The sequence below is a fragment of the Moschus berezovskii genome, chromosome 3 (genome assembly GCF_049115385.1).
Source record: "Moschus berezovskii isolate FMDL1 chromosome 3, NW_MosBer_1.0, whole genome shotgun sequence".
NCBI classification, from domain to species: domain Eukaryota; kingdom Metazoa; phylum Chordata; class Mammalia; order Artiodactyla; family Moschidae; genus Moschus; species Moschus berezovskii.
Genome location: NC_142462.1, coordinates 40,239,122 through 40,252,727, shown reverse-complemented (window position 1 = coordinate 40,252,727; position 13,606 = coordinate 40,239,122). Strand labels below are relative to the sequence as shown.

Here is a 13,606-nt window from a genome sequence, read left to right as displayed (position 1 = left end):
CCTCTTGGCCATTTTCATATCTTCTTTGGAGAAATGTCTGTTCAGTTCCTTTGCCCATTTTTAAATCAGGTGTTTTTTTTTTTTCGAATTAAATTATGAGGGTTCCTTGACCTCTTACTAGATATATGGTTTGCATATATTTTCTCATATTCTGTAGTTTGCTTTTTCACTTCACTGTTTCCTTTACAGTGCTAAACCTTTTGGTTTGATGTAATCTCATTTGTCTATTTTTACTTTGGTTGCCTATGCTTTTGGTATCATATCTAAGAAATGATTGCAAAAGGTTAATGTCTGGCAGCTTTTTTCCCATATTTTCTTCCAGGAGCTTTATTGTTTCAAGTCTAATATTTAAGCCTTAAATATATTTTGAATTGATTTCTGTGTAAGGTAAAAGATAGGGGTCCAGTTTCATTCTTTTTATGTGGTGATTTTCCCAACACTGTTTACTTAAGGGGCTGTCCATTTCCCATGTATTCTTGGTCTCCTTGGCACCTCAGTTGACTGTAAGTGGATTTATTTATAGGCTTTCTGTTCAGTTCCGTTGACCCGTATGAGTGTCATTTGTGCCATATTGTTTTGATTACCATAGCTTTGTTTGGATTGGCCAAGATGTTAAAATCCCTAATGAAATTTTTGGTGAACCGAGTGTATTTTTGGAAAACTCAGCAGTGACTACAGGACTGGAAAAAGTCACTTTTCATTCTAGTCCCAAAGAAAGGCAATGCCAAAGAATGTTCAAACTACTGCACAATTGCCCTCATCTCACACACTAGCAAAGTAATGCTCAAAATCCTCCAAGCCAGGCTTCAACAGTACATAAACTGTGAATTTCCAGATATTCAAGCTGGATTTAGAAACAGCAGAGGAACGAGAGATCAAATTGCCAACATCCACTGGATTATCGAAAAAGCAAGAGAGTGCCAGAAAAACATCTATTTCTGCTTTATTGACTATGCCAAAGCCTTTGACTGTGTGGATCACCACAAACTGGAAAATTCTGAAAGGGATGGGAATACCAGACCACCTGACCTGCCTCCTGAGAAATCTGTATGCAGGTCAAGAAGCAACAGTTACAACTGGACATGGAACACAGACTGGTTCCAAATAGGGAAAGGAGTACATTAAAGCTGTATATTGTTACCCTGCTTATTTAATTTCTATGCAGAGTACATCATGAGAAATGCTGGGCTGAATGAAGCACAAGCTGGAATAAAGATTGCAGGGAGAAATACCAATAACCTGAGATATGCAGATGACACCACCCTTCTGGCAGAAAGTGAAGAGGAACTAAAGAGCCTCTTGATGAAAGTGAAAAAGGAGAGTGAAAAAGTTGGCTTAAAACTCAACATTGAGAAAACTAAGATCATGGCATCTGGTCCCATCACTTCATGGCAAATAGATGAGGGAACAGTGACAGACTTTATTTTTTTGGGCTCCGAAATCACTGCAGATGGTGACTGCAGCCATTAAATTAAAAGATGCTTGCTCCTTGGAAGAAAAGTTACGACCAACCTAGACAGCGTATTAAAAAGCAGAGATATTAGTTTGCCAACAAAGGTCCATCTGGTCAAGGCTATGGTTTTTCCAGTGGTCATGTATGGATGTGAGAGTTGGACTATAAAGAAAGCTGAGCGCCGAAGAATTGATGCTTTTGAACTGTGGTGCTGGAGAAGACTCTTGAGAGTCCCTTGGACTGCAAGGAGGTCCAACCAGTTCATCCTAAAGGAAATCCATCCTGAATATCCATTAGAAGGACTGATGCTGAAGCTGAAACTCCAATACTTTGGCTGCCCAATGCAAAGAATGGACTCATTTGAAAAGACCCTGATGCTGGGAAAGATTGAGGGTGGGAGGAGAAGGGGACGACAGAGGATGAGGTGGTTGGATGGCATCACCAACTCAATGGATATGAATTTGAGTAAACTCCGGGAGTTGGTGATGGATAGGGAGGCCTGGCGTGCTGCAGTCCATGGGGTTGCAAGCAGTTGGACACTCTGAGCAACTGAACTGAATAGTTTTTATAATGATTTTAAGTAACAATGGCACATGTGAAAATATTTAAAACTATATGGTATTTCTATTTTGGGGATTAAACTCAAGTATTAATTGGGTATAGAATAAGTCCTCTGTTAATATATTTACATAGTTTTTAGTTAGATAAAATGTATATGATATTTGTGAGATTATGTACCAGAATATTTTTAAACTTCTCCATTATGCAGGGCATTTACTTGGATCTTGGAAGTGCATGTACCTTTTGAAAGTATAAATTATATCAAACGGAAAATTTATTTACTTAAGCTCTTGTCAAGTGTATTGATATTAATAGGCACATAATCACTGCGGGAGAAAAAAAAAAAGGTGTAGGAGGATAACTCCATTGCTGTAGAGACCATAATCCCTTTCTTTAGATAATACAGCAAAACATTTAAATACTAATAAACTTTGTAACCTACGAAAGGCCAAAGTAGCTAGTGGTCCTGCCTGTGCTCTTTTTGAATCTTCCTTATTTAATCTTCCAAAGGCAACTGACATACATCCAAAAGAAATGCCACAGTGAACCTGACGGACCTGGGGTAGCAGCGTTAACTACCGAGGAGCGAACTCGATGGGCTAAGGTTATAATTTACGTTTTTCTTTTCTTTAGAGGTACAATTGACTTACAGCATTATATTCAGGTATACACATAAGGAGTCAGTATTTGTTTATACTGAGAAATATCACAGTAAATGTAGTTAACATCCATCACTGTACAGAAAATTTAAAAATATTTTTCTTGTGATGAGAACTTTAAGATCTACTCTCTAGCAACTTTCAAATATGCAGTACAGTATTATTAACTATAATTTAGACTTGGGGAGAGGATATACTATTATTTTGTTTACATTTAAACTTCAAACACTCAGCTCAAGGACATACTGGCCCTTTGTTCAGACTTTGAAATAAAGATAAATGGACAGGCAGGTTTAAGCTTTAAGCAGTTTTAAATACATTGTACACTATCGAACAATCAGAAAATCTAGGGGGTGGCATAACTTTATGTGTGCTTAGTCACTCAGTCATATCCGACTTTTTGTGACCCTATGAACTATAGCCCACCAGGCTCCTCTGTTTATGGGATTCTCCAGGCAGGAATACTGGAGTGGGTAGCCATTTCCTTCTCCAGGGGACCTTCCTAACTGAGGGATCAAACCTGGGTCTCCTGAATTGCAGGCATTTTCTTTACTGTCTGAGCACCTAGGAAAGCGGGCATAACTTTGTACCTTTATACATTTTGTAGCACAAGTGTAGGGACTAGACATGCTATTAGAGAAGAAAACCTGTTCAGGACTCAACACAGAGGTCCTTGAATTTACACTTTTCTTGATGAACCTTTTCTCTTAACTTTTCAAAAACCTGTTGAGCTTTCTGGCTATTTTATATTTAACTTTTAACATTTTATTTTTTCTCCTTGCCCTTTAGGCACGAGAATATTTGATTAGTCTTAATCCAGAGAACCTGACTCTGTTAGAAAAAATTCAGAGCAGTTTACTGGTATTTTGTTTAGATGATGACAGTCCACATGCTACACCGGAAGATTATTCTCAGGTATTCACTTATCTTGTTCTGTTATTTCTTTCTTTCTTTTTTTTTTTTTTAAGAATTTATTTATTTTTGGCTGTGCTGGGTCTTTGTTGCTTCGCATGGGCTTTCTCTCTAGTTGTGGCAAGTGGGATGTACTCTCCAGTTGCGTTGCGTGGGCTTCTCATTGCAGTGGCTTCTCTTGTTGTGGAGCACAGGCTCTAGGGGCATGGGCTTCAGTAGCTACCACTCATGGGCCAGACCTCTGTCCCCTGGGCTGGTAGATGGATTCTTAACCACGAGACCACCAGGAAAGTCCCTTGTTTTATTTCTTCCCACAGATTTTTCTGGATAACTGTTGTGTAAATTGAACATAAGAAGAATTTTGTTACATGCAGGCTTTTTTTTTAAAGAATTACTTTATTAAGTATAATTGACATGCAAAAAACTGTATATATTTAATGTATACAGCTTAGTTTGAAGTATACACCTATAAATACCACCTTGAAACATAATCGTGAAAACAATTGTTTCCTAGATTTTGGAAACATCTTTTATCTTAAAATGGGGCAGGTAAGTAAAGAAAGCACAAATACTAAGTCATAAAATATGAATATTTTGTGCAAACTTTTAAAACATTTTCTTAGCTACACACACACGTATTATAAGATTATGCATAAATAAATAATGCTTTGTAAATCCTTGCCACATTGTTCAGCTCTGTTTAGAAAGAAAGAAAGTGAAGTCGCTCAGTCATGTCCAACTCTTTGCGACCCCGTGGACTGTAGCCTCTGTCCATGGGATTTTCCAGGCAAGAGTACTGGAGTGGGTTGCCATTTTCTTCTCCAGAGAATCTTCCTGACCCAGGGATCAAACCTGGGTCTCCTACATTGTAGGCAGACGCTTTACCATCTGAGTGGCAAGGCTGTTTAGACAGGTCTTATATGTTATTTAAAGAAGTATGAGTATTACTTGCTTATCACGTGGCAGTGGTTCCCAACCTTTCCACTGATTATATATACAGAAAGTTTGCATAAGGCATGGGGCAAAATGAGCTTTTCACACCAAAGGAGACATGAAAACCTACCTATAGCCCACAGCAGTGGGCCTTGATACCTTAGTTGGTGAGGTCTGTCCTAAGAATTACATCACTCTTGTGATTTATTTTATCATTTGGTTTTATAGAACACACTGACGTTAGTGAGTTTTTTTTTTCTGGGACATTACCATTTCCTGGGGAAAAAATAAAAGATAAACAGTTGTATTTGTAGGAATCTTAGAATCCTTGCATCCATCAGTATTAAATGAGAGAAATAAATAATATTGGATTGAAAAATCTTGTAGCTTGAAAACAATTTTTCCATCTTTAGCTGCTTTTTTAAAAGTAGAATCAACAAGCTTCTTGAGGAAAAATATATTTTAATTAAATGTTGCTCAGACTTTTTTGCTGCAACCTACAGTTAGACATATTTTGATTGCAGCTCATTAAACACACACACATGTGCTCACACACACAAATACATACATAATAGAAGTTTCACAAAACAGTAATTACTTTGACTATCTGTGATATACTCTGATATTTATATTCTATTGTTATTCTTTTTGTAAAGATGTTTACAGTGATTTCCTGACTCACTTATTGCCAAAACCTACCATTTGAGAAACTGGCTTAGTGGGATATGAATTCTTGAAATATTTTGCTTGTAACTAGATTTTCATGACTAAACTTTAATCAGTGCTTCTTATCCTGTTAAAGTTGCAAATACCTTGTCCTTTCACTTTGATATTCTCTCAACATTCATGAGTATTGTCCCATCCTCTTTTCTGGTAGAATTTCTTGGATTTTGAGTATTTAAATAGTTAGGACCTGAATTATTATTTCTTGAGAATAGCTATTATTTTATTAAATTTGGTTTACCTGAAGAGAGGAAAAGTGGGTTCATGTGTGTTTGTGTGTATTTAAGATACAAACACTTAAAAACCAATATTAAGATTCTTTTAATTTGAAATGATAAATTTATTGTAGGTTTCTGCAAAGATTCTTAATGGAGATCCAACAGTACGCTGGGGTGACAAATCTTATAACTTGATTGCCTTTTCTAATGGAGTATTTGGCAGTAATTGTGATGTAAGTAAACTACTGAAATTACATTTTCCTTTTACTCTTTTCACTTAAATGAGTGGCAGTAATCTTCAATATTAGGCTGTCCTGTGGCAGGATAATAAATCATTTTTTAGCTTTATGGCAGTAGAGTAAAAGTTTTAGTTATGAATTCTCAGTGGAAACAGTACAGGACAAATTATTTTCATCTGTAGTTAGGCTAACAGTTTGGTGTGTGTCTGTAACATGGAATTTGCATGTATCTTTATGTAGTAGAAGCTCTTTTAAAATCTACTGCTTAAAAAAAAAATCTACTGCTACTTATTGAAAATTACAATACATTTAAAAAGATACAGCATTATGTATATGTTCTGTGCACAGAGAAATGTATGTAGCTATATTTGTACATTTACCTACTAATTTTGTAACCTTGTTAAAAAAATGACACATGATCTTTGAAACATTATTGACTTCTGGATATTAAAATATCTGATCCTGGATAGCATTTTTTTTTACCTTCTTTATAAAATATATATATACACAGAACTTGTTTCTCTTCTATTCTCCTGTGGTTGTCTTTATCATCTCTACCCTGCCATTTTCTGATGGACATTCAGGAGGTCTATGAACCAAGAAAATGAAGAAATCAACCTAAGTCAGAATTGCAATCTATACTTATAATCTTATTATATAACTTTTCATAAAGTATGTGACTTGGTATAAAGTAGTATGAGTTAGGTTTTTTTGTTTGTTTGTGTTTGGGGGCTTTCCTCCAAAAGATTTAGTGACTGTAAAATACTAAAAAGACCTGTAACGTTGATCTGGGTTCAGTAGTTGTATTAATCGGTAATTTTTTTCAGTTTTAGGTGATAGAAACCTAAATCAAACTGTCATTACCTTACGGAGATATTTATGGCATGGGGTACAGCTAAATTTGGGTTAGGCTGACTTGCAATGTCCAAAAGCTTTCATTAGAAATTTCTACATTTTTTGGCATCACTTTCCTATGCTCAGCTTTATTTTTAAGTAGACTGTACCATATGATGGTTTTACCTACAATGTCATGTTTTCACAGCTATCCTAGTAGGTGGTTGTTCTCCATGGAAATAGCCAGCTTTTTTTTTTTTAACTCCTCTGGTTCCAGCAAAAGACCTGAGAATAATGCTTGTTGGTTGTATCAGCCTGTGTGAATCTTGTGCACATTCCAGGGAGTCCACCTGGCCTGGGTCACGTGCCAAACCTTGGGACCCAGCTAGTAGAATCACTCACTCATTCAAACCACCACACAGATGTGCGCTGGTTGCCTAAAGAAAAATTAAGTAGTTGTTACTGCCAAAGAAGGTGGAGTGGTTTTGTGCAAGTAATAGAATGTCTGTTAACAGCTGTCTTTCTTCTTCCTTAAGAGTCCCCTGTTGACAAAAGATTTCTTGTTAATTGCCTCAGCTTTTTTCTCTTCAGCTCCTTGTTTGATTCTTCTTAACCTCCTCAGTCTGGTTTATAGCCTCACTATTCCCTGGAAACTGTGCTTTGTAAAGTAGTTAACAACCTTCTGGCTTCTTCCTTCCATCTCTCCGTGACTTGTCAGATGCAGAGGATCTCCCTCTTCTTCATGCGCGTCTCACATTGCCTTCATCCTCCTAAAAGTCTCTTCCTGTCTCCAGATTCTAAAACTGAGCTTAATATTATTCATAACCATTTTTCCCCTCTGCCTGCTCTCTCTTCTGGTTTGTTTGCACTTATATTTTTCCAGTTTTTACTTGGTACTCCCATTTTGAGAGTTTTGTTTCACTGTATGTTAAATTGTCCAAACCAAGTGTTACATTGTTATGTAAGGGTTAAGTTACTCTCATCATCAAGAGCTCATCTTCTTGCTTTCCTCCCTCACTCCCAGCCCCCTAAAATTACCACCTTGTACTACTTTGATTTTTACTGATGGCACCAATATCCTGCAGTTTGCTCAAATTCAGGAGAAAGTAACTTTAATCATATTTTCTATTTTGGGATAAAAATACTGGTCCTATAAAGAGCATGTGTCTTTGTACAACTGAGATGCTTTCTTGTAGTAAAGTGTGTGGACACATTTTATGTGTATGCATTATCCCCCATATATTTATAAAATTGACCTGATGGTCTTCACTAGATAATATGCTTTCAAAATTCCATGTAGGTTACTCTTGCAACCCAAAATGATTACCAAAAATACTATTTAACCTATATAAAACATTATTAGTAAAGCATATATACTGTAAAGTTAAGTTGCTCTTAATCTGGAGTCATGTTGCTGCTCTGTTACGTTGGTACTTAGAATAAAGAATATGTGCTTTATTGATTAGACTACATAATCGCATTTCCCTCTCGGGATTTAAAATCCTGGCATCAACTGTTCTGTCTTCTCTTTGTTAGAGGGTTTTGTGGAGATCACGTTTGTTGTTGTTCAGATGCTCAATCGTGTCCGACTCTTTGCAGCCCCATGGACTACAGCACGCGAGGCTTCCCTGTCCTTCACTCTCCCAGAGCTTGCTCAAACTCGTGTCCATTGAGTCAGTGATGCATCCAGCCATCTCATCCTCTGTCACCCCCTTCTCCTCCTACCCTCAGTCTTTCCCAGCATCAGGGTCTTGTCCAGTGGGTCAGCTCTTCGCATCAGGTGGTCAGGGTATTGGAGCTTCAATGCTGCTCTTCTTACTGCTTGCGTTTAACACGATTGTCTCAGTGAAATAATATATGCAATGCTTGTGAACATTCGTTGTAAAGCTACAGAATACTATGCAGCTGTGAGATGCAGTTAGACCCGTGAGTCTTGTTACCTGTGCTGTCACTGGCCCCTCCCTCTGCTTTTTCATAGTGCTCTCACCATTCCTTAACATTTTACCATTGTATATGTATATACCTCCTTTAACTTCCAATACAAATAGCAATTGTTTTCTCTTTATGATTCCTATTTACTTTACATCCCTTCCCATTACTTCAAGAGCCCTGATTAGGTGCTTCTGACTTTAAATATTCGTTCTTTCTCAGAAAATAAAATACATCAATTACTCACTATATTGTAGAATATCCCTATCTTTATCATCATGAGGTGAGGCATATGAGAATTCTGCTCATGTGTGTTAAGAGTGGGCCAGAAGTGAAAACAAAATACTGGGTCAAGTCTTAACTTACATAAAGTATTCAAAATCTTGTATGTTTTCATTTTAGCATGCTCCTTTTGATGCAATGGTTCTAGTAAAAATCTGCTATTACATTGATGAGAACATTCTTAGGAATGAAGGAAGATGGAAGGTATGTTAGAACAAATGATTTCCTGCCTTTTCGCCTCATATTTTTATAGATACTGTATTTTTAAGTTTTCCCTATTTTTAGGGCTCAGAAAAAGTACGGGATATACCGGTTCCAGAGGAGCTTGTTTTCACTGTGGATGAAAAAGTATTAAATGACATCAACCAAGCTAAGGCCCAGTATTTCAAGCAGGTAGATTTTTCACATTTCTCTTTGACAGTTAATACTTTATCTTTTAACTACTGTGTATGAATATTTGGCTATCATCCACGTATGATGGCATAAAACATTTAAAAGTTATAGCGTTTAACACCTTTATTTCTGTTTTATTCGTTTAATGCTACTGATAATTTGGTTATCTTTGGGGATATTCTCCTTGGGTATATGTTCACTCTTTCCATTTAATTCTGTTTGTTAGGCAGCCGATCTCCAGCTTGTGGTGTATGCCTTTACATCTTTTGGCAAAAAGCTAACCAAGAAGAAGCAGCTTCACCCTGATACATTTATTCAGCTGGCACTTCAGCTGGCCTATTACAGACTTCATGGACGGTGAGGACCAATCCTTCTCTATTTTCAGAGTCTGGAGGCCGAAGGGGATATCTTTACTTTAACTGTTCTACTGTAACTCCCCAGTGTTTCCTCTGAGGTTTTTTCCCCACTTGGCACTGTGCCCTAATTTGTACTTTGATCAGCAGTGTTGTTAGGTTTCCATCTGTGACACTTTGACAGTCTTTCCTTGTTTTTCATTACCTTGATACTTTTGAAGTACCTATTCTCATCTTACAGAGGTTTGCCATGCTTTGGAATTCAGATCACTTGGGCCTATTTTCAAATGGGTTCATGAAAAGATATAGTTTTATGGAGTCTAGTCTACTCATTTTTAGGATAAGAGAGATGGTATGTTGTAACTTTCTACATCCTAAGCAGAAGTGGAAGCTTCTTGATCTTTTTAAGATTTTATCTGAGAATATGTATCTTTATGTTTTTAAAATTTATTTATCTTTGGTTGAGCTGGGTCTTCATTGTTGTGCATGGGCTTTCTTTAGTTGCAGAGAGCGGCGGCTACTCTTCACTGCTGTCCACGGACTTCTCATTGCAGTGGCTTCTCCAGTTTTCAGTGTACATGTATTTTTGTCTCCTTGGGTAAACTTAGTCCTAAGTGTTCTTTATGATGCTATTGTAAATTGTTTTCTTGATTTACTTTTCAGATTACTTATTGCTAGTGTATAGAAATGCAACTGATGTTTGTATGTTGACTTCATACCCTAAAAAAACTGAATTCATTTATTAGCCCCAACAATTTGTTTGTGGATTCTTTAGCATTTTCCATATATAAGACCAGATATCTGTGAATAGAGATAGCTTCAGTTTTTCCTTTCTGATTTGGATGCCTTTTATTTCTTTCTTTATAGCTAGAACAGCCAGTACTATGTTGAATAGAATTGGCAGAAGCAGGCATCCTTGTCTTATTATTCATCTTAGCTGGGAAATTTTTGGTTTTTCATCACTGAGTATGGTGTTAACTGTGGGTTTTTCATAAATCTTTATCATACTGAGGAAATTCCTTTGTTCACTTTTTATTATGGGAGAGTGTGAGATTTTATAAAAAGCTGTTTCTGTATCAATTGTGATTATCATATGGGTCTTTTTCTTCATTCTATTAATGTGGTGTATTACATTGATTTTCATATGTTGCACCATCCTTGCATTCCTGGGATAAATCCTACTTGGTCATGGTATATAGTAAATTCCCTACATACAAATGAGTTCTGTTCTGAGTGCTCCTCTGTGAGTCCAGTTTGTTAGTAAGTCCAACAAAGTTAGCCTAGGTACCCAACTAACACAGTCAGCTGTGTAGTACTGTACTGTAGTAGGTTTATATATTTCACACAAATAATATATAAAAAACAAACACAAAAAATAAAACATTTAATCTTACAGTACAGTACCTTGAAGAATACAGTAGTACAGTACAACAGCTGGCATTTGGAGGCTGGCATTGAGTGAACAAGCAAGAAGAATTACTGACTGGAGGAGGCAGAGGAGATGGGGAGAGGGTGGAGCTGAAGGATCATCAGCAGTAGGAGATGGAGGGCAGTTTGAACAACCACTTGCAGGGGATGCATGCTCATGACAATGAACACCAGACACTTGAACTAACTTACATGATTGATGTGAACACACGTTCACATCTTTGAAAGCTGGCAACTTGAAGGTTCATTTGTAGGAGACTTATTGTATCATCCTTTTAATCTGCTGTTAAATTCAATTTGCTAGTAAATTGGAGAGGATTTTTGCATCTATTCCCTAATGGCTCAGCATGTAAACAATCCACCTGCAATGCAGGAGACATCGGAGACATGGGTTTGATCCCTGGGTCAGGAAGATCCTCCAGAGGAGGAAATGGCAATCTACTCCAGTATTCTTGCCTAGAGAATCCCATGGACATAGGAGCCTGGCAGGCTACGTTCATGGGGTCACAGAGTCGGATGTGACTGAGTGATAATATTTGGATTTTGGACATAAGGAATATTGGTCTGTAGTGTCTATTCTTACAGTGTTTTTGCCTAGTTTTGGTGTCTGGGTAATGCTGGTCTCATTTTATGAGTAAGGAAATTATCCCTCCTCTCTAGTGTTTTTGGAAGAGTTTGAAGAGTTTGGAAGAGTTTGGTTTTTTTAAAATTTAGAATTCGTCAGTAAAGCCATCTGGTCCAGGACTTAACTTTGTAGGGAGGTTTCTGATTGCTGATTCATCTCATTACTTGTTATATGTCCAGTAAGATTTCTGTTTTTTCTTGAATTAGATTTGGTCATTTATGTATTTCACAGAATATGTCCATTTCATCTAGGTTATCCAGTTTATTGTAAATGGTTGTTCAAAATGTTCTTACGATGCTTTTTTATTTCTGTAAAGTCAGTAGGAATGCCCTCTCTTTCATAGTTGATTGTAATAATTGATGTCTTCTCCCTTTTTTCTAGTCAGTACAGCTAAAAGCTTATCAATTTTGTTGATCTTTACAAAGAATTGACTTTTGGTTTAGTTCACTCTCTTTGTTTTTCATATCTGTATTTTGTTTATCTCTACTGTGATATTAATTGGTTTTTTTCGCTGGCTTTGGGTCTAGTTTGCTCTTCTTTTTCGTAATTCCTTAATGTGTACAGTTAATTTACTGACTTGAGATTTTCTTCTTTAATATAAATATTTAGAGCCATAAATTTCCCCCTGAACATTGCTTTTGCTTCATTCCATAAATTTTGGTAAGTTCTGTTCTGCTTTTCATTTATCTCAGTGTGTTTTCTGATATACCTTGTGATTTCTTCCCTAACAGTTGGTTAAGAGTATGTTGTTTTATTTCTACATATTTGTGAAATTTTCAGTTTTTCTTCTATTGCTTTTTAGCTTCATCCTATTGTCATTGAAGAAGATACTTTGTATGGTTCCAGTCTTTTTAAAGATATTCTATGCCCTAATATATGGCTATCCTGGTGAATGTTCCATGTGTACTTGAGAAGAATTTATATTCTACTATTTCTTAGTGGCATATTCTCTATCTTTTGCACACGTGCATGCTAAACTGCTTCAGTTGTGTCTGACTCTTTGTGACCCTATGGACTGTAGCCCACCAGGCTTCTCTGTCCATAAGTTTCTCCAGGCAAGAATACTGGAGTGGGTTGCCATGCCCTTCTCCAGGGGATCTTCCCAACCGAGGAACTGAACCTACATCTCTGCATTGCAGGCGGATGCTTTACCGTTGAGCCACTGGGGAAGCCGCTGTCTTTTAGGTGTAGCTGTTGTTCAGGCCTTGACCAGTGTCGTTCAGGCTGTCTCTTCCCTTGTGTCTACATATTTTACCCGTTATTGAAAGCTGGACATTGAAGTCTGTGACTGTTCTTGTAGAGCTAGTTTTCCCTTCAATTCTGTTAGAGTTTGCTTCATGTATCTTCGAACTCTGTTGTTTGGTACATATAATTTTATAGTTGTTATATCTTTCATCAGTATATAATGTCCTGTTTGTCTCATTCAGCTTTTCACTTAAAATACAGCTTGTCTGATGATAATACTGCCACTCCAAATAGAAAAAAAAACAAAATCTGTAGCCACACCAGCTCTCTTTTGGCTACCATTTTTTTCATCCTTTTATTTTTAACCTAATGTGAAGTCAGGTGGGCCTTAGGAAGCATCACTGAAAGTTAGTGGAGGCGATAGAACTCAAGTTGAGCTATTTCAAATTCTAAAAGACGATGCTATGAAAGTGCTGCACTCAATATGTCAGCAAATTTGGAAACCTCAGCAGTGGTCACAGGGCTGGAAAAGGTCAGTTTTCATTCCAATCCCAAAGAAAGGCAATGCCAAAGAATGTTCAAACTACTGCACAATTGCACTCATTTCACGCGCTAGCAAAGTAATGCTCAGAATTCTCCAAGATAGCCTTCAACAGTACGTGAACAGAGAACTTCCATATGTTCAAGCTGGATTTAGAAAAGGCAGATGAACCAGAGATCAAATTGCCGACATCCGCTGGATTATCGAAAAAGCAAGAGAGTTCCAGAAAAACATCTATTTCTGCTTTATTGACTATGCCAAAGCCTTTGACTGTGTGGATCACCACAAACTGTAGAAAATTCTGAAAGAGATGGGAATCCCAGACCACCTGACCTGCC

The 13,606-nt window shown here is 37.1% G+C and overlaps 1 protein-coding gene across 4 annotated transcripts in view; it reads left to right on the top strand.

The window, feature by feature from the left end:
* Positions 1-13,606, top strand: part of CROT (carnitine O-octanoyltransferase) — a 49,350-nt gene that overhangs the window by 19,129 nt on the left and 16,615 nt on the right. For all 4 annotated transcript variants that reach the window (XM_055420615.2, XM_055420617.2, XM_055420616.2 and 1 more), the window contains 6 exons: positions 2,525-2,618; positions 3,463-3,588; positions 5,591-5,692; positions 8,864-8,947; positions 9,029-9,136; positions 9,363-9,493. In XM_055420615.2, coding sequence (XP_055276590.2) covers positions 2,525-2,618; positions 3,463-3,588; positions 5,591-5,692; positions 8,864-8,947; positions 9,029-9,136; positions 9,363-9,493 — 645 coding nt within the window. The remainder of the gene's footprint in view (positions 1-2,524; positions 2,619-3,462; positions 3,589-5,590; positions 5,693-8,863; positions 8,948-9,028; positions 9,137-9,362; positions 9,494-13,606) is intronic.